Source organism: Acipenser ruthenus, chromosome 20, assembly GCF_902713425.1.
Source record: "Acipenser ruthenus chromosome 20, fAciRut3.2 maternal haplotype, whole genome shotgun sequence".
Lineage (NCBI taxonomy): Eukaryota > Metazoa > Chordata > Actinopteri > Acipenseriformes > Acipenseridae > Acipenser > Acipenser ruthenus.
The window spans coordinates 6,973,778-7,000,994 of record NC_081208.1 but is presented as its reverse complement, the minus strand read 5'-3'; the positions used below and the strand labels follow the sequence as shown (position 1 = coordinate 7,000,994).

At 38.5% G+C, this 27,217-nt stretch overlaps 1 protein-coding gene across 3 annotated transcripts in view; it reads right to left on the bottom strand.

Moving 5' to 3' along the window:
* LOC117425590 (rap1 GTPase-activating protein 1-like) overlaps window positions 1–27,217 on the bottom strand; it is a 167,721-nt gene that overhangs the window by 73,249 nt on the left and 67,255 nt on the right. For all 3 annotated transcript variants that reach the window (XM_058993376.1, XM_058993364.1, XM_058993368.1), the window contains one exon: window positions 12,708–12,743. Coding sequence is in view for 2 of the 3 variants with exons in the window: in XM_058993364.1 (XP_058849347.1) it covers window positions 12,708–12,743 (36 nt within the window). In the remaining variant the exon portion in view is untranslated. The remainder of the gene's footprint in view (window positions 1–12,707; window positions 12,744–27,217) is intronic.

Here is a 27,217-nt window from a genome sequence, read left to right as displayed (position 1 = left end):
GACTGACATGCTGTGCACCCAGTAAGAAGCTTCGATTCTGAAGACACTGCGGGGGTGAAATGACCCAGGAAGTAAAGCAGTAACAGACTGTCTGGAAAGCAAGGCCAGGAAACTGAGAAATGTATTCAACCTGGCGTAGTACCAGGTGCCATGTTTTAAAATGAAAATGTATTGCTTATCATATGTTTATTTCAAAACTGCATTCTTTAAATATTTTGATTGCAACAACACTGTAAAGTTGAGAAACACTATTCCAACTAAGCTGCAAAAAATATTTTTTTTCACCAATTAATAGACACACAAACACACACACACAGACACACACACACACACACACACACACACATTATATCTGCTTGGGGCCAAGCTGCCCAGCTCACAGTATCAGTTGTTTCATCTTCAAGAAACGCAGGAGCTAATCCTTCAGAGAATTTTCTAATCAGATATGAAAGTATGAATAGAGAGGAGCTGAGACTTTCAAACACTCTGTAGCTCACAAACAGAGGTCTCGTTTCTGCATCCTCTCGATAGCCTGCTCCCCGCACCACAGCCTATTAACAATACAAGACACATCTTTCTCCTAAGATGAAGCAGTGGAGCAGAGTGGATATATTTCCTCTTTGATGAGAAATCTATTCAGCAATCAGTGCAGTGTTGTAAATTTGGTACAGTTCTGTATTTTTGAATCATAGAATGCTAATAAGATGCAGAATTTAAAAGAGAGATCATGCACATACTGTCATGTAATAATCTGTATTTCTGCTTATTAATAATTAGATACAAGGGGAGAGTTAAATTAAAGCAGTGAATATTAATGTCTCGATGTGAGGGGGGAGCTTGGAGCTAAAGCAGAGACAGATTGTAGAAATTGGAAATGAAAAATGTCTCAGCCAGGGACTTAATTAACTTGTGGGAAATTATTAATTAAGTTCACGCTGTAAACAGAGAAAAATGTTCCCATTCTTTCCACCCTGTTTATACTGTTTAATTTCCCACCAGCTAAAACTCTGTTGATCTGGGCTCTCAACTACTGTAGCTCCCCCAGTTGAAATTCTTCAGATTCAAATTGCATTCATTGCAGACATGCTATTATTTTTGTTATCAAAATGGATGCCAGAAGGATTCTTTTGACATTCAAAATGTATACCATGAAAGTGCAATACACCCAAATTAATACATTTATATTTTATTTACAAAAAATACATATATAGTGCCGAGAAAAAGTTTGTGAACCACTTAGGATTTTCACATATTTCAAACCTAAAATGTTATTAGATCTTAATCTAAGTCCTAATAATAGATAAAGACGTGTGGAAGACTGTTTAGATCATTAAAATAGACCCCAGCATGTTTTCCTGGTCAGCAGACAAATCTAAACGTACAGTATGACCCTGTGCTGTGGGTAAAGCGATTTTGACACTCCTGGATTTGGGTGTTCAGGTCAGGATTGGTGTGCTTGTCTGCTTCTAGCAGTGTAACAGGAAGCTCTCATGGTGCCTTTTCAAAGTATTCACTTCAGTCTTTAATTAACTCCCTTTTGAACAATTTGAATCGCCAAACAACTAAGTAATATAATCAAAGTTCTCTTAAGCACCCTCAAAGAGTTTGCTTCTCATTTTTTAACATTTACATGATGTTTTCGTTTTTCAAAAAACAGGAGTTAATTAAAAGTCTGGTGGTAATGATTTGAAAATATGGCCCTTTGTCCCTCACCTTTCAGAGCGCTGAATTCCCATTACAGATCAAAGAAACAAACAGGAAACAAATACATATATTAAAATCGCCCAGCACAAAAAGACACACAAAAAAACAACCTTTCCTCTACCTTTTAATCTACTTCTTGTTTTCAATACTATATTAACAGATGGGCTCATAAAACTAGGGTATACAAACTACTTCAAAAGAACGCCAAGATACGGCAAGGATTGGAATCCTATGGGTTTATTTTTAAGCAGTAGCACACAAACTCATTTCTCTGCTTGTTTGTTTTCTCACTTGAAGTGGTCCCATTTAGGGTGAACCAGGCAGGCAATCCATGTTCTTCTGAAAGGAACGGGACTAGAGATTTGCATTTATAAAACATACTGTTTTTTTTATTGCTGGGATAAAGAAACACCTTGGCTATATCGCTAGGCCAACAGTAAATACATTTGTTAATAAGTTTGAAAAAGATGAGTTCTTGCAATAAGAAGCACTCAAAATGATTGCAAACAGCATACAAAGGCAAGGGGACAACAACAAACTAAGAGAATATAGAAGCTACTTACTGTATAGAATCTGGGAAAGAGTCAAAAACATAAAACAAAGACTGGACAATACATTTTCAGTATGGTACAGATTCCGATAAGAAATCACTAAGCGGTGTCTGTTCCGGCTGTTTTTACTTTATTTAAAATGTACGATCCATATGCACAGTTTATTTAAAAAAAAAATAATTGGAAAATCTTCTTTCTCTGTACGCAGCTTAATTTCCAGTCAGGTTTCACAATCAAAAGAAACTAAGTTGATGCTACAATCTTCTACCACTAGGGGGCACCAGAAGAAAAGCCTGGCACTGGCAGAATTTGATAATGCACTTTACTGTGAAGGTTACTGTTGGACAGTCAACTGCATATGAATACACAGACAGGCCTCCTCCTGTATTAGCACTTCTACGCACTGCTACACTTTTTTGTGCTGAGAAAGATACTTTAATTCAGTCTCCCCTCTGCTGTGGGAGACCACAGTGGTGTTTTAAAAAGCCAGTGTTCAAAAGCTGTTGCAATTAATGGGAGTTACAACGTGATTTAAAAAATGTTCACCTCACCTAATATATTACCACATGCTAAATGGCTGCTTTTACTGGATAGTGTTTAAATTTAAACACTGCACTGTGCTCTGTGTGCTTTTTATTGCCCTTGATTGACAATAAATTCAGGAAAATATTCTTTTTGAATGAACAAGAGCCCTTTAATTCAAGTCCAGGCATGTTTTGTGTCACATAAAAACCTAGGAACAAACAATTCTCTGTTTTTACATTGGAGCTTTGAAGGGGTGTTATGCGTGACCAAAGCTATAAAAACAACGATCCTGTGTTACAGCAACTGATAACCCTGTCTAAAGATTTTTCTGGGTGAAGTTCTGGAATGTACCGGTGAGAATACAGAAGAAATTGTGTGCATGTATCATCTGTTTGACAAAAGAGATAATTTACTTTGGAGCTGAAGTTCCTTAACTATTGTGCTTTGGGAGTCGATTCTTCCAGTATATTGAAATTCAGTGATTCAGTGAAAATGTGTTTGGGATCTTAATTGAGGATTATGATAGTGCCAAAATTGCCTGGAGCCTTCCGTGGACCTTTCTTCCTAGAAATAAAAAGGAATACCATAAAACAGGCAAACTGTGACACTCTGAGGCTAAGTGTCAGTGTCAGAATTTCACTAGCTCCGTGTCTTTCACTACTGCCGGCCTGGCTTCAAATCCAGCCCATCACACATCCTGTCCTCTTAACAGACAACTGAGCACAACAGCATTTCACTTCCATAGCGCCTATCACAAGCAAGGCCATCCCAAAGAGCTTTACAAATAAATAATCCCTAATACGCTTCATCAGGGTACTCCAGAGTCTAGGAGCGCAACAGCTGAAAGCTCCTGCTCCAAGGCTCACAGAGAAATATTAGATTCAAGGACTGATAAGATCACGAAGGCTGGTACGGTACCAGCAGGTCAGTAATGTATGAAGGGGCTTGACCCCTTGTGGGTTATCAGCAGTCTAGATTGCACTGGGTGCCAGTGATGGGATACCAAGCTTGAAGAGATGTGCTGGTGTAGATGGGTTTTGTTAGCACCCGTGCTGCAGAGCTTTGTACCAGCTGAAGCTGATGGCCCAGGACTGAATTGTAGTTGCGTGTTTGGATTGAGGTGCTCCTTCAAAACAGTGAAGAGCAGCTCTCATGATGTCTATCTCAAGAAACAAAATGCATGTATCGGTCTCATACGGTCCTTGCCAGCACCAGATTTTAAGATCAAAAACTGGGTCACCCAGCCCCTTCTGAAAGCTGTTGCTACTTTACTATAAACGTTCTTCAAGAGTCTTTATCGCAACCTCACTCTAAACACTGCCGATTTGAAGCAGCACCTCATAAATCACAGTTTCATCCTTCCCAAACCATCATCTGTCAGCAATGTACCAGGCCGCTTAATAAAACAGAACATTTCTCTTTTGGAAACGCTAATATGCTCCGACAGGTGCTGGGGGAAGATGTTATCAATTTTGAATACTAAGTGGCCGCGGGAAAAGGGGAATTACGACACGATGGCATCGAGTCTGACAAACCGTTGATGAGAGAAAAGAAGGGATTTACAACAAACCCAACACCTATGTACCTGACAGGAAATGTCTCTAAATGAATCTTCAGCCTTTTCTGGCCTATCTGTAGCAAACTGATTATTGTAGAGTAAGCACTGCTACTCTCTGCGCAAGGAAAAACATCAATTTCAAAGCTGGTTATCAGTAAATTAATACAATTTGAGGTACCACTAAACTGACATTCTCAATGAGCACCATGCTGTGATTGCCCCTCCCTCAGCAAGCAGGCTCAATTGGTGAGAATGGGTAGTAAAGCATTCTCAGGGCAGGCTGAGGGAGCACAGGGTTGTGCTTTCATAAGCGTTGCAATACTTTTTTTAACACACAAACCGAAAACAGGAAACATTTGTTAAACTACCCAGCTTTACAAATCTGTCTGGTTACAGCAACCCAACAATTTAGAGAGGCCTAAATCTGTGAGGTTAAGCAAGGGACAAGATGACTCTAATGAGTCACATGATTCTAGAAACCATAGCATGCACCAGCAAAAAACAGTTCCTCACATGAAGTTGTTGATTTGAAAGATTTTCTTGATACTGTAAATAAAGGACTTGTGTTTGAGATTCCTAAAAAAAATAGCACTCCAATCATCGGAATTAATTTGCTTTCATACCTTGGATTAAATAAATCTCTCAGGGTCGGGACTAGGAGAGTGTTAAATGGCAGATAGAAATAGCACTTTAAATACTAGCACTGTCAATCTGTCAAATTTCATTGGCATTATAACATATCTTAATGTCTCAATGAATGCTTAATGAGATACTTTCAATTTGTATCAGACACTAATGTGTGACAGTGAAATCATCAGTGAGGATTTAAGCAAGAAATACTGCTATGACGCACACAGGCCCCAAGTTCAAGACCTCACCGCTCGCTTTCAAATGTGTTGATAAAGAGTTATACACACACACACACACACACACACACACACACACACACACACACACACACACACACACACACACACACACACCATCAAATTGGTAATTTAACGTAGTGAGAGGAAATCAGAAAGCTGTAGCAGCTGGGGAGTATGTGAGTGTTTCAGAAACAACGCTGTCAAATCCAGATCGCTTACACATATGTAAACAACAAACTACATTACATAAAATTATTTCAAAAGTGAGTTTTATGTATTAAAGTATTTTCTTAAGTAGATCACTGGAGAATAATCTTCAGATGAACCATTGCAGTTACCCTGCAGATCTGTATTTAAAACATAGCTCCATTAAACTCAGTTGGCTATGAGAAGTTTCCTCCTAATGTTATGCAGCATTTTTTATAACAAGACCTCTTGTTATTAGCACATTAGGAGAGCCAGTAAATGGGATAGCACCTACAATGCAAAGCTGTAGGCTTCTGCACCCTCATGCCTCTTTCTGACTTTTCTTTGCAAATACTAAAATGTGAACCTTGCCTTATAAATAGCGCAATGTGTTCTTTGGCAGTTTAACTGGTGTAAGAATTATTTTTAGATTAGTTCAAATCTGCAAGCCACACTTGAATTGTATTTTGATTACCTTATTGATATATCTCTTTATTGGTCAAATGTTTATTTTATAGGAATTATGCGCACCCATTTTCTCACCTTGGCGCGCTATACACGAGATGCACGTTTTTAACAAGACTCGTGGTATACTTAAAAGCAGCATTCATGTGTATCGTAAGTCACAACCTCCATGAATACTAACCTGCTTTTCTTGCAGCTGTCAGCAAAAGTCGATGGTACAGTTAAGCCTTTATTTATGTTTGAGAAAAAATAAAAACAAAGTATACATATTGGGATATAGTGTACAGTTTATGATTAACTGATACAGTGATAATCTAGAATATACAAATACAGCACGATCGATCCTACTATTCTTTTCTTTACCCCTCTAAGAGCATACAAGAGGTGTGCATTACACAAGGAGTGTTTAATTAAACTGCAGAGTTATGCTCACAATGCAAGGACTGCATATCATACTCTGAATACTATGGATACATTGAAATATTTTGGTGCTACTGAACTGCTTGCAAGTTGAGGAACGGAGGAATCGTGCTTGCAAGTGTTAATACAGGAGAATTTGCTAGAAACCCTCACCTCTCACAGATCTAATCGAATCCACATGAGACGAGGGTCTGTGTTGCACTTGAACTCAGCTTGTGCACTCAGCAGAAGGTGAGGACACACTGCTGACCTGCAGCCTTCTACTAATAGTCCATTCCATAGGGGCCCCTGTTAAACAGGAAATGAACGTGAAATGAATCTGGAGTTGAAACCCCTGCAATCCAATTACCTGCAGTGCTTAAAGGACTGCCTTCTACATTTTATTGATATTTAATGTGTGCGTTCTCTATCATTCTGTATTGTTTCTGCTTGTTTAGGCTTACTAACCATTGCTTCTGACTAAAAATAGAATTAGATACTGTAACTGAATTAGTTAGTAAATGGAAAATCTCTATTACACTTTCAAAGGGGACTGAACCTACAGTTGCAAGAGTGTTGAGAATTAAGTGTTTTGATTGGTGCTCATTATTAAGGTGCAGGGTATTGACAGTGTTGGAGAGCTGAGAATGGAGTGTTTTGATTGGCGCTCATTATTAAGGTGCAGGGTATTGACAGCACTGGAGAGCTGAGAATGGAGTGTTTTGATTGGTGCTCATTATTAAGGTGCAGGGTATTGTAAGCGTTGGAAAGCTGAGAATGGAGTGTTTAGAGTTAAGATGTAAAGGTGCAGGGTAAGCACAGTGCTATAATTAAACCAGAGAAACAGCAGCTAACCACTAAGTAATGTGGCTGTTAGTTATGTGTTTGACACTGTAAATGAAGCCATGCACAGTACAGGAAAGGCTATACAATACATACACTTACACTTCAAATACATGAGCCCAGAGGTGAAAGTTCAAAGCACTTTTCACGATTGCACTTTGTGCTAAAAAGATAAGTAAAAATGAACTTCAAGCTTGCATTACAAAGCTATGATAACTAATGAATTATTGTTACCACTCGCCTGTTGTACTGAAGATCTTTACTTTTTAAAGGATATTTAGATTTTAATTCGCACGGATTTATAAGTCATGTCATGGCGTCTTCCAAGCACAACACTGTTTAAAGGTACATACCCTTAATAGCACTCACCAGAATTTCTTGGGACGGCCAATCCGAAATGGAGAACAAGGCATGTTGGGAGCACTGATTTGTGCCTTTAAATTACCCTGGAAACACAATCTTCACTTTAAGGTCCCAATAGTCCCAAATAAATCCCAGTTAAGTCCTTGGAAGAATGAGGCAATGTTGCTTATTTGCCGGAGTGTCTCGCAGCAGCCTGGCTCCTTGCTGCGGAGATCCTGAAGCCAGGGTTCATCTTTTAGGAAAGCGGGAGGCTTCGATTACAGGCCTAGAGTAATACTGTCACTCTTTTCCTTCATATATATTGAATTCAGAGCATCAGCATTTTTGACACAAATATCTTTGTTGAAAAGGCCTAATTATGCTCGTGGGGAAAGAAATAAACCTTTCAGAAGCTGTCCTCTCAGAAATCAAATGTTGAGGAGCTGCACAATTTACGCAAGGAAACCCTGTTAAAAATGCAGTTTCAGTGATGAATGTGGCCGAACAGAAAGCAGTGTGTTAAAATATTTAACAAGGTTGTTGAATTAGCAGATGCTGTAGCTTGACGTGCAGGTGAGTCGTAGAGAACAAAGCTTTTGTTAACTTAACTCCCCCTCACACACCCACTGAAGTATGTCGAGAAAGCTGACTCTCAAAACTGCCTCTGTTTACAGGTAAAAAATATATCTCCAGGTTTCTGTTGTCCAAGTCTCAGAGAAAGAAAAATGCTATAGCATACATTTGTAAAGCACTGTGAAAGTGAAGCCACCAATGTATTCCCTAATGGTTTATACTCTACCACTTGCATGCATCACATTTACTCTAATGCAGGCAATCGCTGCAGTGCAAACATTATGAGAAACGCGCTGGGAAGAATTGATTTTACTACCCTACAATTTCACTGCAGCTCCACATAATACATTATGCATGCTGTATAGTTAGGTCACATGGGCGGATTGCAGCTCAACCACTGGAGTAAATCTGACCTACAGCACAGGAAATGATTACATACCAGTAATAAACAGAACAACACAACATAAACAAGCGAAGAACCAAGAAAAGAGGGATAACGGTGTTTGTAATGATAGGTAAGAAGCCTGGGTTAAATACTACAGTATATTGACAATTTCACTATAGCTCTTCCAATATACATTATGCATAGCTATAGAACATCAGTTAGCATCTCACTGTACATTTACTAGTAAAGCATTTGCGCCATATTTATCAAGTTTATAATGCTGGTTTGTACTGTAAATGCTTTGTTAAGTTGCTATATAACAATGTGTCCAGATACCTCTTAGACCAAAAGGTCAGTTATACTTTTATACAACCCTAGGTACTCCAGGCTTCTAAGGTATTAAACTGAGCAGGACTGGCTGGCTAGTATATAGCTAGTATACACATGGTACAAATATTACTGGCTAGTGTGTGCGTGGAAGCGCCTATGAGAGAAATGAAGTGGCAGGTCTTCTCCAGCTTTCTTCAGCTACTTCACAGTCAATAGCAATTAGCAGAGGATCTTGAAAAAAGCAACAAGCTTCAATCATGACTGTAGTAAGCTTGAAGTAGAATTTCAAACGAATAATTACCAACATCTTTTAAATATCTCGGAACGACATGCAAAGGACATCTTGAAGAGGTGGAAAATAGTGTCAAACAATCAGTTTAAACACAGATCAAACACTTTCTTCTTCAAGTCAAGAGTTGTACGAGAAACAGTCACAATGCAACACATACATCTGGGTTCTCATTTTCCCAGTATCATTTACAGAATAAAAAGAATCACAAACAATTTAACAAGCACAGAAAGGTGTGTGTGTTTAATCTTCTTCAAAAGAATCGACAGCTGGCAAGCTGGTATTTTGTCACGCCACAATAAACATTTTTCCAGTCCTGATGGCATTGGGAGAGGTCCCCTGGGATGATTTCCTTATAGCCTGAAGCATGAATCATGCTGTGTAACATATCCAATACAAGCCCAATACAGCAAGCCTGATGCTACTGAATGCATGTAATCCATGCAGGGACAGGATATGCGATGTGAAAAGCTGGGATCAGTACGGCAGTGTTTGTGAAGCTCCCTGGACAGAGAGGCTGCGGCATACCTGGATCAGCTCAGTCAGGATAGCGCAATATTGTTAGTGGTTGCTGTGGCAACCTGATTGGAGTCCACTTAGCCTGCAGAGTATCCTGCAGTCTTCTCTCTCTTTAACCTTTTCAGTGCCTTTTGATGAGCAGGGTCATCGTTTTTACTGTCTCTCGCTCAACGTACTACATAAATACGGTATACAGTGCTTTCTCGTTATTTCATGATTTGACGTATTTGGTTAGTTCACGGTTAGGCTGTAAAAGTAAAAGTCCTGTATAAAGGCCCTTCATCAATTCACTGTTTTCAATAATTTTGTAATGTGCACGTCAAATAACGAAACAAAGTAGTTAAAAAAAAAGTAAAAAAGTAAAAATAATAATAATATTGTGGTCTCTTAAAATACACAACCTTTCTGGACATGTGGGTCCTGTTTTGATGTTGTTAATAAGTTTTAGTTCCAGGAGAAGTAATTTTGTAATCTTATTGGATGTGGTTGTAAAGTGCTTAAACAATGATTTTATACAAATGCAGTTGCTATTTCTAATGTGGCACAGTTGCTTGGCAGTGAAAAGGTTAAAATGCCTCTAGAGTATATCTTTTACCATTTTATTCACACCAGTTATTAAATGTATACAATGTATAAAATGTCAGTTTAGTTTATTACGAATTGTGTAAAAACCTTTAAGCTATAAACAAACAATGAGCAGCTGATAAGACTGAATTCCCAGAAGCCTTTGCACATCCTCCACGATTGTGTCCCTCCTTCTCAGTAACCAATCGCTGCTCTTGCTATGACTCACATGCTTTCAGTGTCTCTGCAAGAGAGTGGCTTGACCAGACCGTTGAAGCAGTTAATAGTTTAAACCTCATTCACCTGCAGTGGAGTGAAGCAAGAACACCATCAAACAACACAAGGATTTACACTGGGGAGTGGAAGTTTGTTTGAGCATGCTGACCAAAAAAACAGGATAATCCATCCATAACTTAAAAAACAGTTCATCGTACGATACAGTAGAATAGTTTTACATTTCATTTTGACTTCTTTGATGTTGGCAGGTTTTTTTTTTTCTTTTGTAAATTGCACACTGGAGAGCCATTTATTCGGTCCCCTCATTTCTGTAAGGCTGCAGAAGTTGTAAAGCTGAACATAAAGAACCCTTGTAATATGCAATGGTTACTGTAGTGGGCGTTGGGAATCGTAGGTCTCTTTATTGTACTACAATGAGGTAGACCAACAGCCTACTCCCTTGGTCAAATCTATTCCCTGAAGTAGAAGGAACCCTTTTTTAGTTACATAAAAAACATGCACACCAATGGGCACACTAGGATTGGAACAATAATGACTTTAATTAGCCTTAATTATTAGTTTACTGCAATCATCTTGTTTCTGATGGTCATCTAAAGATACAAGGAATCAGTCCCGCTGCTATTGAGATGTATTGCTCCCATAGACAATGGATTTCTCCATAACGAGATGCTGGGGTAGGGGCCCTTATAACAGTCTCCCATAGTAAAAGCATAGCAAAGTGTATTAAAATTGATCACGAGTGTGCGGACCCTATAGCTTTAAAACTGAAAGCATACATTTTCTCTTGAAGTAATAGAGCAGTGACTCAAAACTGACACCTGCTGGAAAAGAAGTGAACTACAGCTCTAGAGGAAAAAGGAATCTCATTCTAACTATTGAGGTAGGATTTCAATATGACTCTCAGGAACACAGAGAAAATCCTGGGTTTTAATGTGTCACAGCAGGAAAATCTGCACTCACATCCAAGACATGGACACACAGACACAAGGCAATGGCAACCAGCTAAGCTTGTACTACCCAGGATACTATATGCAATACCTACACAATCAATTGGTGTCCAGTAGTAATATTAGGCACTTTTAATTGATGAATATAGATGGTTTGAAATTGTTACTTTAGTTTTAGTGATTCTGTTAGAATGTACTTTTTGTTTGTACCAGGTTGTGAGGTCCCCTATTCTGCTTGAACCTTAAACCAAATTAGCAATAGTAAACTTCAGTGCTCACCCACAGCCTCCCCTAAGGAGCAAAGGAAATGAAATAAAAACAAACGGAACCAAGCAAGGAGCTATGTAGACAGGCCAAGTCTTCAGCTGAATTCCTGGTCTACAGGACCGTACACTGCAAGTCTAAATAAAACCTTCCTTGTGAACCAAGTTTTCTTTTCCTTTGTGCCCTTGTCACATTTGATTTGTACCTCTTTCAGCACTAAGTAACTTTACATAAGAACACATAAAAATAGACATACATACAAATACTGTATCAGTATATTAAATACGTTCTGTTTTTTTAAAAAATGTTTTCTTTCCTATACTACTAATGCAGAATGCAGTTTTGAGAGGAGTTATCTTCTACAGCTAGAGCACTCTGCAGTGTTAAGTGGAGTTCTCTTTCCTATACTATTAGAGCACTCTGCAGTGTTGAGTGGAGTTCTCTTTCCTGCACCTGGACTGCAGTGTTGATGGCCTTTAAACAAACTATTACTGTGCACATTACAATACAGTTCACATTTCTAAAGTGCCTTAAATCCCAAGGATCCCAAAGCGCTTCACAACAAAAAACTAAAAACAGTCAATGAAAAACAGTCAAATACAAAATGGTATAAAATTAAAAAATATATTACACCATACAACTGTTTCATAAAAGTTGTGTGCTTTGTAAAGTGCAAAGTAATCCTCTATAGAAAGTTGTACCAGTAAAATTGGGCCAAAACTAAGTCAAGTGGAATCGTGGAGTCCAGTCGGCCCATTGATAAATAATGATAGCAAACCTTGACTATGTTGCAGGTCCCCACAAGGTCAGCAAGTGAAATAATTGTATATGTGTTGTTTTGCACTCCATACTACTGCTACTAATATACCGTACTTTGTAAAAATACTGTAAAATGCATCATGTGTCCCCCTTTAGTTAAAAAAATGACATAACTCGATTTCGTCCATACCACTGGAACTCCTCCCCTAGTTTCATTCATGCATTTATCTGCAGTTCAACTTTACAGTAAATCTCCAAATGTACTGAATACCGTGGAATAGCACAATACTAATTAACTTAACTTTAAACATTATCAAAAAACTTAACAAAAAACATTAAAAAAAATTAAAAATACAAACTTTTTTGATTTCAGAAACAGGAGTAAAGAATTCACTCACCATAAGCTTCTTGTTCGGGAGAAGGACTTGTCGACCCTGTGAAAACAAAGATAAAAAATCAATTATTTTCAAGCCTGTTTTCTTCTTAAAGTGATCCATGGCACCCTCTCTAGGTATAACGTTCCTGGAGACAGAACGTTCCTGGTTAAAGAAAAGGGCTTGTTACCAGGAGGGTCCTGGTTCAATCCCAGCCATTGACTCACTGTGTGTGACCCTGAGCAAGTTACTTAACCACCTTGTGCTCTGTCCTTCAGATGAGACGTAAAACCGAGGTCCTGTTGTAAGTGACTCTACAGCAGCAGTTGTTGATGCATAATTCACCCCTAGTCTCTGTAAATCGCTTTGGATAAAAGTGTGCAAAGCTAAAAATGACCAATTAATAATAATGATTCTAAGGTAAGAGAGGCACATAGTCTTTGATTATTCTGTCTTCAGGGTTCAATAAGCCTCTACTGACAACTTGCGTATTGTATTAGGAGTTGTGTTCAGCCACTGACTGGCTGATACTCACGAGTGGCACCCAATCACAATACAAGCAGTTTTAGGTTTGCTATGTGACTTGTGTTTAAAACTGCACATTTCAGATGTATGCAATTATTTTGTTTGCGACAATCACTTTAAGATACTAAACACTACAAGCAGAGAAGAGTTTTATCAGTTTTTAAAATAAAAAGACACTAAAGTTCTTGGAAAGTTTACAAGATAGAATGACTTTATGAAATTAATTAGGACTTATGATGAAGACTTTTCTTTAATAAACCTATCACTTTCAAAAAAAGAAAAATTTGGACTAACTGTAAAATAGAATGAATGATTTAATTAGTTAGTAACAGTACATTCAGGCAGCTACATTACTGAGTATCTGACTCGGCACACTGCCAAAATGAGTCTGGTGGCAATTAGCTCACTATGGTAACAGTGGAGCAGACGCCGTTCCACTCAATTTCCAATTACAAACCATCCCGCAGACACTGAGCACACTTCAACTGCTGCCTATTGAGCCAGGAATATAACTAGACTGGTGTTTAGCTTGGAATCTGCAACTCTCTGGAATTCTCTTCCAAACAGCATTGTATCAGAAAGGAAATAAGAATGTGGGTTTGGACCAAAAAGCGTCTTTTAGTTTGTATTGTAAATGAACACTGGCCTCTTTATTAGGACCTGTACTTCACATCAGGTTGGCCCTGCCCACAGCCTTGACTCCACAAGGGGCTGGAAGTTGTCTTAAGGGATGTCAATTTTTTCATGCAGAGATCACAAATGTGTTGTTCAAGTTCATCCCACACATGCTCAATGGATGGAGATCTGGGGATTGGCGTGGCCATGGAAACGCCTGAAGTCTCAGTCATGCTCCTCCAAACCATTTGCGCACAATTCTGGCACGATGGATAGGTGCATTATCACCATTACCAAATGCAGCGATGACAGGTCCTAATACATTGTCCATGCAGAGTATATGTACCGTGCTACGTTATCAGGATATTATAATTTGCAGTGTAAAGACCCTTGGTTAATTCACTGGCCTCAATATTTCACAATTTCTATGCGTGTAAGTGCATTGCAAAATATACAACCGAGCGTTGAATTTATCAAATTGCGTATTATTCTTAGCAACTCATTTCTACCTGATAAATCGGCCAGGTGTTTACTGTATTCAAAATGGACCCAGCTATGGACATACAGTTCAAACATGTCAGAGGGAGATCCCCACTTTAACAAGTTCATGAATTTTCCATTTGGCAGCCTTTCTCTCTGAAGAAATGGTTTCTGGTTTACCCTTTTATTGACTGACACTTTGCAGCCCCTTTTCCTGAGGGATAAAGACTGAAACCATGGCTGAAGGAACAGCTATTGTTGTAGTGGTCTTGAAACAAAAACAAAATGTTATCAAAAATGTTATCAGTGAGTAGACTAAAGCAATGGCTGTCTGGGGCAGCTAGGTAACCCATTCCATACCCTAACCACTCTCTATGTGAAGTGTCTTCTTGCTGTCTGGGGCAGCTAGGTAACCCATGCCATACCCTGACCACTCTCAGTTTTATCAATCTTCATTGCTAATTCCTTTAAGCCGTTAGCAAGAATACAAACAAATAAAAACAAAACAAAAACAGAACTAAATAAAATGCATATATAATAAAGTTATGAAATAGGGAAGGTGGGGGTAAGGGAAATTTATTATAGACTGGTGTTATTTTTTTTATTTACAAATATCCTTGTAATACACATAGGTTTACAGTAGGAGGCGCTATGATTCTGTCTGTTGAGGGCTGGATAAACAGCAGTGCCAAGTTCGAGATCCCTGCAGCTGGGGAGAGTCATGTCCTTAGAACACAATTTATGTGCATCTAAATGGAGAGTGGCTTTATCTTTTATCTGTGCATCTTCAGAAATACACAAGCCGGACAAAATACATACAAAAGGGAAGGATGTACACAGACCATCGCCTTTTTTTATTCCTTTTTCTTTAATCAACTACTTGTTAAATACCACTCTGAGGTGCTGATGCTCTTCATTGTCTGTGTGTTTACAGAGAAAGGCAGGGCATTGAAATTCAAATAGCTTTTCCCCATCCTCTCTTCTGTTCTTGCCTCGTTGAGCTCTCATTTGAAAAGGGCTCTGTCCCACACGGGGTCTATTTTGAACACCTGTTTGTGTGCTTAGCTGAATATGAAATGAAGTGACTATTGGCATTGGCACGTCTCAGATCTGGAAATGCAAACCTGGAATGGAGGGTTGTTGTCTAAAACCAAGGTTCCCTTAAGGGGTTTTCAAAAGGACATCTGTCCTCCATCATCTACATACCCTGCGACCAACGTCCACCATACTCACAGTATAATATATGTCGCCTTGGACAAAGGCGTCTGCCAAATAAATAATAATAATAATAATAATAATAATAATAATAATAATAATAATAATAATAATAATAATAATAATAACATATGGACAGTACTCTTCACAGCTTGTTTCATCACAATTGGAAAAGTTGTTCTGAATCTGAACATCTATATAAAGATGTCTATATGGCAGACTGACAGATACCCAAAGATCATGTCCTTGGCAAGTTTCACCAAGCCTTGGGTAAGCGGTTCTATATGCGTATGTATTAAAAGCAAGACATGCATACAAACAACTCCACTCAATTCCTTTATTTGAAGTTTGCTGTAGTACAAACAGAGCAGGACAACAAATCCCCCCCCCCCCCCCCCCCCCCCTCCGCTGAGCTAGTCATCGTCTCTGCTGTTGGTCACTGTCTTCTACTTGTAATGTCCCTTGCCGTCTTCACATCGTCCTCTGCCCCTGCAGTTCTCTCTATACTGCAATGACTGTTGAACAGATATCTGAAGTGTGACAGAACACCCTGCAGTGTGTACAAGAAGCTCAATACTTTATCTTTGCCATGTTGTCAATATCACAGCGATATGTTTTTCTACAAAACGGTGACTGTTATTAACTTACAAGATCACATCAATAATGCTGTGCAGCATGAAATGATCAAGATCCCTTTTGTAAAAGCTAACAAGGGCACTTTATTTTTTTCATAAGCATGATACAAAAATGAGCTGATTTTACGTAATTTGCCCATCATTTCTGTGTATGTATGGAATTAAAGGCAGTGTTACTGACTGCCGTTACAGCTTCTGACCCATCAGTGAGATGATCTTAAAAGCTCTATATCCACACATGGCTCTTTTGCACAGTGGTTAAGACCCTCGCCTGCAGTGAGTGGTCATTGGTTCATGCCCAACCTCTGCCCTGCTAAGACTGATTAAAACCCCAAAACATAACGATATATAGATATACAGTGTGTGTAGGCTTGCAAGTCCTCTGCATGACACTCAGATTGGCATCAATTTAGTAGAAAATCACTTGTTTTATTTTTTGGAGAAGTATTCAGAAAAACAGCCATGCTTATCTCTCCTGAGTGCTGTAGTGACAATTAATGTGCTGAGATCTGTGGAGAGCTTGTCTCCTGTAGCTTGGCAACTAATGGACTGCGTTGTTTGATATTCATTCACAACCAAAGGACCCTCACTCGTGATAAATCGTCTTTGGAAAAAATTACAAAAATGAAGCCCTTTTGTTTTAAGCGCTCTGCGCCGCACCCTTGAGTTTTAAAGCTGCAGTCCCCTCCAGCTGAATTTCTTCTTAGTGTCTGTTTTGCACATTACTTCCATAGTCTTCTGAACAGAAAGCTTGTTGACCACCCAAACGGTCCCTAAAGGCGTTGTAACCATCTGACATTTTTTAAAAGCAATTCTCCCTAGGTAGCTCAACTGAAGCTTGTTCAGCTGTTGTAGCTTGAAATAAATGGTGGAGATGAAAAATATCACCTCAACCAGCTGCTTCTCTTACTGCGCCATTGTTGCCTTGTGTTGCATAGGCTTAACATATTATACAGTATATGATATTGGTATAGTGTGCAAAGCACTATGCTAGACTATAGTGTGTTATCAACTACTATCATACTGTAGAATACTACATATTTTACATGGAAAACTGAGCTATATCTATTACTACAGACAACCTCTCTCAAATAAGTATTTTGAATTGAATGGTGACACATTTCAGTTCTAATGCATTTAAATTCTGAATAAAAAAACACCTACTACTAAATATCCCAGAATCTGGGAGCACTGCTCTATTATGTGAATTGTCTGGAAAGCAATGTAGATTTCAAATGAATACAATGAAATATAATATAACTCTGGAGGCACGGATACTACTACTCTGTGCTTTACTGCTCTGTGCTGTACCATAAGTTTAAATATACAAGCCAGAAACTATTATTTCAAAATGACTAATAGTATAATATCTTTAGGTCAATCTCCAGACAACTAGTGCTAGTTTAGAGATGAAACTCAATGTGTGCAATCCAAAAGAAATTTCTTTAGTTCAAAAGGCTACTAAGTCTGGTATTGTTATTTAAGTAAATTCTAAGGTGTTTTTTGTTCCAAAAATGAATTGATACATTACTCTCATTTTATTATTATCATTATTATTATGAACTACAGAAGCTGAGGATCTTCCCACCAATCAGAGCGAACGTTTCTTCTGCTGTATTCCCAATTCATGACATCAGCAGTCACATTTGAAGTTTTTACCAAGCTGTACCATCCCTATCAGTACGGCTGACAGCAGCTACTTTAAGCAAATCACACTTTGGGCACCTCTCGGAATTCCATTCAACTGAAAAGTCCATTCAAAACGGTGACATCACAATCCATTCAAAACGGTGACATCACAATCGTGCATCAGCCACTTCACAGTATTCTCTTCATCAACCTGTCCCTCTTTTCAACAATGGACTTAATAAAGGTTGGCAACGATTAGAAAACAGATACAGCTGGATTTGTTAACTTTTATACTAATATGATAGCAGTACTTAATAGCATTAGAGGACCACAAGTATCTGTGTATTGGTTACATCAGCACTCACAGCTCATAAACAGACCATTCACTTCTACTTGTGCTGCTATTACCCACATGCACAGCTGTCTGCCATCCTATAGCACTCTACAGTATTGGCTGTGTTATTGCTATTATGTGACAAATGCTTTGGTATGTATGTGCTGCTTCTGCTCTGACTTCAGCAGAACTGGTCAGTCATTCAGGGCTGTGCTATCAATGGGACTCTGTGACATTTGCTTATTGAAATGTAGTCTTATCACAGGACAACATGATTCGGAATGATATAACATTTGATTCAAGAATTCATATTTAATAGACTTTGCATTTTGACTAGTTATCAGTACTGGAAGGTTCTGGAAAGAAGTAGAACTCTGTAAGGTTCTATACAGCTGTGCCCATTGAGACTGTTAACATGCTGTTTCTACACTTATGCTTTAGCATAGTATAATGCAGTAAGCTAAAAGCGATCCTATTCATGCCAAATAAATATTCGCCTGTGTTCTTTCCAATTTGAGGTAGCAATCTGCTGCGACTGATTGCTGTGAAATGTTAATCCCTCAGAAAGTTAACCGTATATGCAAATGTCGTCCACACTGTCACGTTTGATAACACTCACAGCTAGTCTACAGGAGAGACCTGACACGTGACGCCATTACCTTCTCAAGTTAAACAAGAACAAAATCTTAAAAAAAGATTGTCATCCAATTATTTCCAACTGTGCATGTCATCTTAAGACTCTTAAATGCGTCACCTAAAATCCCTGTGAAAAATCATCAGTAGACCAGCTCATTACAAGCAGTGACAGTCAGTGGAGCTCATGGACTGTATGTGGTAGCACACTCTCTGGTATTGAAATCAATGGTACCGATACTTACACATCAAGAAGCTTGAACTTCAAGGGTAATGAAATACTCAAGGGCTATTTATCATCATGATGGCCCAACTGTGAAGAATCGAATTGTAAAGTATCATCAAATTGACTTCATTAAGGAGTCTCAAATGTGCAGTGTTGAAATAAAACACATGTTTAACAAACATGTACTTTCATTTGAAAATATGATACCTGGTACTACACTCGGTTAAAGAAATCTCTGCTTGCAAGCCATGCTGTCCGGTTGACTTGTAATTCCCAGGTCATTTCACTTGGAGAGTGAAATTGTTCCTTCCTCAAGGCTTTCTTTCGTGTCAGCAACCAATCAAATGCTTCCCCTAATGATTGACATGTTTGCAGCCAGTAAGATGCTTTGACCGCAAAGACACCGATGGAGTGAAATGACCAATGTAAGCAGAGCAGTACCAAGGCAAGCACACTTAGATGGAGCCAATGTATCCTGCTCCAGGACTGTGCAGCAGATATTAGGGCCCCAGGTAGTGAGCCTCATACAGTCCAGGACAGTGGTTTTAAACCCTGGTACTCAAGTGCCTCAAAAGGTCCAGGTTTTACATCAAGAATTACATTTAATTAATTAATTAACTATTTGTTTTTAAACAGACAGCTTTACAAATAAAAAGATAAACAAACAACGTGAAAATGTAACGTAATGCCTACAGTATAGTGCTCTATTGTAAGTGTTGTTGCACTAATGGCTAACAAAATTTCTATTTAATTTAAAAATAAAATAAAAAAACTAAAGACTTGCATCACCATGTATTATTTACCTGCATGCAATACATGCTGGCCCAAACACTTCAGGAAAAAAACAAAGCTGATTCAATAACTCATTCCCCCTTGGTTTGTGAGTTTTACTTTCCCAGAAGCCTGTAGAAAATGTTCAGTAAACAAAAACTCAAATTGTCCAGTGAATACAAACAAACACAGTAATGACCTGATGACATGCTCATTCATTACAGGACACAATGTACACTTTAAAAAAAAAAACTCAGTGCTTGCTGTGACAGAGTCCTGCGCTCTTCTTAACCTTGAATATGTGAATAGGCCTAATTTCTGCTGCAGACACTGGTATAGTATTTCCGCCCTCACTGTCAGAGCCAGTCCTCAGTCTGCTGTATGGCAGCAGCAGAATGCTTTGACTGTCACCTGTCATGCACTGCTGAAGGCATCAGCTGAAACCCTGCTTGACCGACGCATTTATTTCCCTCCAAACTCTGTTTTTGGAATACTGATCACATTCAACAGGAAACAACAACGTAGCAGGCATTATTTCAACAACAGTATGTGGGAGTACGCATATTTGTCTGAGAAAAACGCACATCCGGAAATACAAATAGGTGCACGTGACACAAACATTAGCCTCTTTACAAGTGGGTAAACAATGACAGGACTATTTTAAGCGTGTGTTGGCTGGAAATGGCAGGTCACTGCTAAAGGAGGTTTAACAATGTATGTTAACTGGAACATTCATAGGGGGCTGCTAACTTCAGCTTTTATCCCTGGAATACAAAATGAGAACCATTCTGAGATATCTCAGGTAGTTTTATGACCATGTTCACTGTGTATGTTTCTCAGGCCATTGACCATGACTAACATCATTTAATTAAGTTGAAAGCCAGCGGTGATGCTAATGTGTTATACGTATGTGGGACATGGAATGTAGCCAAGAGAGTAGTGCATTTCATCACCCTGTGTTATCTTAGGCTATTCCCTTTAACTTAACATTATACATGTGAATGAAGCTACTGGGATCAAATTAAAGCTGCAGCTCCACAAGCATGGTCAATTTGATACTAAAATCAAATTGCACTTTAAGTCTCCGTGTTGGCTTCCCTGTTGGGCACAGAACTGATTTGAACACTTTCCATCTGCATCATAAAAGCAACCTGTAGAACTCACCTCCTTCCAGTATCAAACTGGGGCTGAAGCTGCTTCCATCTGCAGTCAGCAATCTACATCCGGCCGTCACGCACAAGTCAAAGATCTCCTGTATGTTTCACATGTTTGTGAAATCTGAGTTTTTATGCTTCAAGATACAGGCTGGAGTCTCGGTGGAAGAGCCTTTAGTTTGTTATGCAACTAGATTGTTAATCTCTGCTCTTGTGCTTTCATTCAGTCAGTTCACATTTTTAAAACTAGGCTTGCTTATCCTGCCCCCCCCCCCCATCTGAGCCCGCGTTGTTTAAATCCCCAAAAGCTAGTTTCAGTTTTTTCTGTACTAAGTTAACAGAGTTTATAAGCTATTGAATTCAAGTGGGATTTCAAAAGCCTTGCCTTTGTTTACACTGTGTTGACTGCTTTGCCATTGGTTATTCAATATATAGCCCTGTATTGCTGTTTTAGTAATACGACTTGTTAAAACATAAAACTTCAGTGGACAAGCTGGTTTCATAAAAAAGCATGAGGCATCACCCCAAAAGTGTTTACTAAATAAGATGAAGCAACTAAGAATGACAAGTATTTTGTTAGGAGGAGTATGTGTAGGCAATACTGGAATCTCTCCAGATTTCTTGAAGTCTCAATGGTACTCAATGGAAAAGCAGTAGAATACCGCTCCATATATGCACTGTTGCTTGCTTTGGTATTGACAGTGTTTTGTGGTGGTGGAGTTTGTTTTTAAAAATGGAGGTTAGCAGTTTTATCATCAAGCTTATAATACAGAGATCTCACACCACTGCTGTGTATAATAACAGGAAATCGATCGTTCACCATGTGCATAATAATAACAGAACTGTGACACAAGTAACACTGGTCTTAACTCTTATTATAATCACAGGACGTCAAACTTCAAACACATTTTTCTTGGTTTTTAAAACAGTGGGACTTCAAGCACTTGCACTAATGTGTTTTTGGTTGATGTATTGCTGAAGAAACGTTTTTCTCCTTTTTGTCTCCTTTCAAAGATTTATCCATCTTTAATTGTGGGTCTTATAAATCATATTTATGTTTTTAAATAGACATTTTATATTTGAAAATAATGAAGGAAAACAAAATCTCTGTTTGAGGTTATGAAATTGGCAAAATTTACTGCAGTGAAATTAAGACCACCAGGGAGACTACAATAGCAGAATAATAGAAGTTAAATCATTAGATCTGTCTCCAAATAGACGCTCTTTATAGTCTGGGTTTCTGTGAGAAGACTATTTGTGTCTGATCAACTACTGTTATAGTTACAAAAGAACAGAAAAATGTCTTGGTGTAATTCTGTCCACAATATACTGCACTGTACACAACAACATGTATTCCTAGCAATTACTCTCTGCAGACTCAGTTTTGAACCGTTTCCTCGCCCCATGTTGCTATCCATGTCACATGTATCACCCCCCTCAAGCTGTACTGTCTTTCTTTAGGAAACATGAGGTGAGGAATGAACACAGCGGATGAACTAAACTGAATGAGAGCAAAACAACAAAGATACTGTAATCTTTCAGCAATTCACAGAATATTGAATAGTATTGCTTGATTTTATTAGGGTGAGAGGACTTACTCTTTTGTAGGTTTTAAAGAAGTTTTAGAATTGAAGTCCTCTGTGCAGGGAAGGTACATATTATCTCAAGTTAAATTGATGTGTATTGTTTTAAGGTCCTGGTTTTTAAAGGCAGTGGTGCTTACCGTGTCTCACAGGATAACAGGATTTATAATCCAAATCAAAGTGAATGACAGAGAGATTTCAGTGTGTAGTCAGAACACCCTAATACCATGCTTATTGTTAACTGCCTCAGACAGACTATAATAGGAGGCAATAGGGACAAGCTCCTGATAATATCGCTTTTGTTATTACCGCACTTAATATCACTCACTTTAGCTCAATCTAGCATACAGAACATTGCAATGTGAATGTCAGTGTTCTGATGTTTTTAATTTACAATGCGCTAATTGCATGTCATTAGCACAATGCTTCCATTAGGGGCTTGTGAGTAGTCTTAAGTTGTTCCTAAATTGTTTATTATTATTATTATTATTATTATTATTATTATTATTATTATTATTATTTTCTTTCAGAAAAACATGTACTGATATAATTCTGAATTAGCCATATATGTTGCACTTGTAAAATGCATACACACTGTATACAGTATTGTTTTTGTTTTTGTAATTATTATTAATGACCACAATTATAACCAATGAAAAACCCTGGTACTACATTGTAGTCTCATAGCAAAACTGCCTTATTTTATAGTAGCATTTCTGTGTTTTGGTGAGCTTCTGATCAAGTCCACAATAATTAATTCATTTTAAGAAGTTGGTGTCTCATTTTGCAAAGAAATGTTCTTTAAAAAAAAACAGTTGATTAAATGACTGGATTAAGCCTGTGTATAGTGTTACTTGTATCAATACTGGCCTTTTTCACTGAAGACTGACTTGAAATCCTTACTGTATTAAAATAGTCAGTCAGTTTCTCCCAAGTCATTTTAAAAGGTTACAGGATCACTGGGTGTAATTGAAGAAACACCCTTAAAAAGCATGCTCTTACCTCCATTAACATAACATTCTCATAGTGCAGCTGTTTAAATCCACTCACGGGATAGATTAGGAAAATATCAAATACTGTAATGCAAACCACATCCCCACATAAACACACACACACATTCCACCGTTACCTACATGTGGGGGAATATTGACAGGGGGATGTGTTGTTCAGTTTTGCTTTTCTGTCAGGAAGCCACAAGATTTAAAAGGGAGATACGTCACCAGCTATTGTCTCCATCTACGTTCCTAAAGGTCGTTCTGATCTTTACACTTGCATGTTAAAAACAACGCAGTATGAAATGACACCTGGTGAAGCGTATTGTACAGAATTACAAACGAGTGCTGGGAGACGCAGCAGCTTACTGTTTATCCTGCTTGAAAATCTGCACAGATTTTTGTCCAGCGCCGCCTACCTGGACTCGCTACTCAATGTCCACAAAACACACAATTCTTCTCCAACACTGAAGTGCTGTCGTACACAGGACTATCTGTAAATGCTCTAAACAGATCCAGATCCAGGTTCATCACAGTACAGATTGATCAAATCAACCCCTAACCCCCAAGACCAGGCTTAGTTAACGGGTCTGTTGTGTTGAGCTCATTTTCCTAGATTGTTTTAATTTGCTTTTGCAAAAAAAAGAAAGTCTAGTTGGTTGTGGGTGTAGCCGAGGGCAGACGATGAGGGTCAAATGATTAGAATGGCGTTCCGAGTCTGATTGGAGGTGGAATCTGAGGAGGGTGTCAAGGAATGGGAGAAGAGGTGTGACTTCAGAGAACACCAACAGCAGTGCTTTCAAGCTGAGGAAAGGCTGATCAGCATTGGTGCCACTGAGCGCAGAGAAAACATTCAGTTGTACTTTGTTTCCCGTCACACAAAATCTCGTACACAGACTTCAATTGAGTACTGTGCTGCCTCTAACCCCCCTTCCCCACTTGATAAAGGGCCAGTGTTGCTGTGCATGAGATTTAGGGTTAATTACCAAGACTTCAGTTCATTGAGTAAACAGAGAACAGGAAGACATATTGAGCATGCAATAAACTGAATCCCCTCCCAGCAACTGTTCACAAGCACAGCCTTGACCTTTTAGAATACACCAGGTTAGGTAAGCATTAGCTGCTACACCCCAGATTTGAAACCCAGCTCAGACTGACTTGCTATACTAAATATCACCTTACCAAGATAATTAGCCTTCCCAGTTGGAGACAATATTTCATGATTTTAGCATCAGTTTTCTAGTGTTCTTATATGTACATACAAGTAGTGTAAGTTTCGTCTTAGTTTTTAATCATCTTATTTTAGAAGTTTTTATTTTAAACAATAGACATTTATTTTACTTGCTTTAGTACGTTTATTCTACTTTGCACACTAGTTTTTAATATTATCCGATGTTTAAAAAATTCAAAAAGTCGCAGAATATAAAACATACATGTTTAAACCTCATTAAACATTTACTTTCAAAACACACTCATACGAAAAAACTACCAGTCCACAATGATAGGGGGAGAAGTGAAAACAGAACTGAACATTCCGAATGTTAAAAGAAATGGCTTTGAAATAGAAACTAGAACACCCACCTGAGATCTGTTAGGACAGCACAATAACAGGCGTTAGAAACCCTGCAGGCTCAATGAAGTAATGTTTGTGTGCTGCTCCCGTCATTAAACTTTCCTCCCTGATCTTTTGTTAAGCTCTTCCCTTGCCATTTAAACACAGCCTCACAGATAAAGCACTGCTTCTGATCCCCCTGTCTAGAAATGATTTGGAAAGGTGAGATGGAAATAGAAAGCAGAGTTCAATCAATTTCTCTACTCAGTGGTGCAAAGCCTTTTAAATGAGCCTTAGCTTGTCATGCAGAGAAATGAATAAACTAGCCTGGCCCCCTGGATCCGAGCCTCTGAGTGCTGCAGAACATTTCAGTTATTTCATTAGGTGTTTTTCAGCAATGACTAAAGGTTTTTGTTTGGAGCCGACTCGGATACTTCATAGAAACCTCATGAAACATGTAAATGGTGCTGTGGATTTGCTACATAAAGGCATAACTAAAGTGCATGGTTCAATGGAGCAGGGATATCCAATAAATAAAGACTCGGCTGGAAATCCTAGAACGTCTACATTTAAATCTCATACATATTCTTTCTGTGTAGTTACTAGATTAACACGTGATATAATATAACTGGGGCTCTTTGTTTTCAGTTTTTATTTGTGATCACGTGATGTCCCTTTTTCTGAGCTCTTGGAAAAGTGTTGATTGTGCAACAAGTTCCCGTAACTTGATTGAGACTATGATTCTGACTATGCAAGCAGTCCTGGATGTGCAGGGAGAGATGCAGTCCAATCACTTCTGTTTGGAGATTAAAATGTTGCTAGAACAAAGGCTTCAACTTCTCGCTGTGTCGTTTCTGCGTGAAGTCACGTGTGTTTGAGTTTGTGAGGGGAAGCCTCGAGATGGTTCTCTTTCATGAATTCTTACGACACAAAAGAAATCTATTAAAAGAAGAATTTGATGATCCTTTCATTCTTTTTGTTCCTTATCTTCAAGGTAACCTAGTTTCCATGGAAACCTGCCAGATCTTAATCCAGGCTGTGTATTGAGTTCAATCAGCGCTGCAACTGAAGCCTGTGCTGTGAGAGGGAAGGTGAGGGCAGGGGGAGGTAAGCCACATTCCCAACCCCTTTAGTTACCTGGCTTTCTTAATCTCTTGAAGACCAATTGATTAAACACTATGAAACCTCTCATTAACTTCACATTTTTCAAAAGTCCCCTTTCGCTTTGCTGTTCCTCTTTCCGTTTTCCAGATTTATTTTCATTTTGACTCATTCAAAATGGTTTGTCTGTCTGTCGTTACATGGTGAACACGATGAACTGAATTTGCATCAATCTTCTCCAAACACCTAGCCTCCTACAGACGTTTTGGATTACTGTTGATTTTACACAGATACTTTAACCTTTTAGCTTCACTGTCACGCTCCTAACTCGCGGTTTGCAAGCAGATGAACTCTAACACTGTAATACTTACAAAACAAAAAGCGAAACAATGTTCATGCCAGGGTGTTCATGAAAACAAGGTGGCTTGATTACCTTATTGGGTCTACCCTGGAATTAGATGATACTCTCAACAAAAAAAAAAAGAATTTCCTTTTTGCGCGGTGTAATACGGTAACAAATGCAACATAATCTGTTTTATACTTCCACAGCAGCGCTGATGGAGCAGCAGTGATGTACTTGCTGTCATTTAATATAAATGCTTTAACAATTCGTATTTGCCAATTGCAATGCAAGGTAAAAGGCATATAAAACAATTGTAGTTTAAAACTAGCAAGAAATATTTTATTTACTGTACATTAATTCACAGTTAGATTATTGATGAGTAGTTTCTTGGTAGTTTAATACTGTTCATTATTTTATTCCTCTTTGGGAAATTGCCTTTGCACTTGCTTACAAAAAATAGTTTATGCTGCAAGATTATCAAAAAATTTTGAGATGTGAGCATTTAAACACAGAGACAACGTTCAAATTAATATAGAAAACAAATATATCAACTGCAATGGGTCCCGTTGCCATATGGTGCAAAGACGTTGCCATATGGTGTGAGGGACAATTCATGTGATTGGGAGCTTGCTTGTTCAAATACGGGTTGCACAGAGTTACCAGTTTTTACTGGGGACTTACAGGGACATTGGTCAGTCTGCTCCTGAGGACTAGGGAGAAAAATTGGATGGGGTTGCATTTTCAGA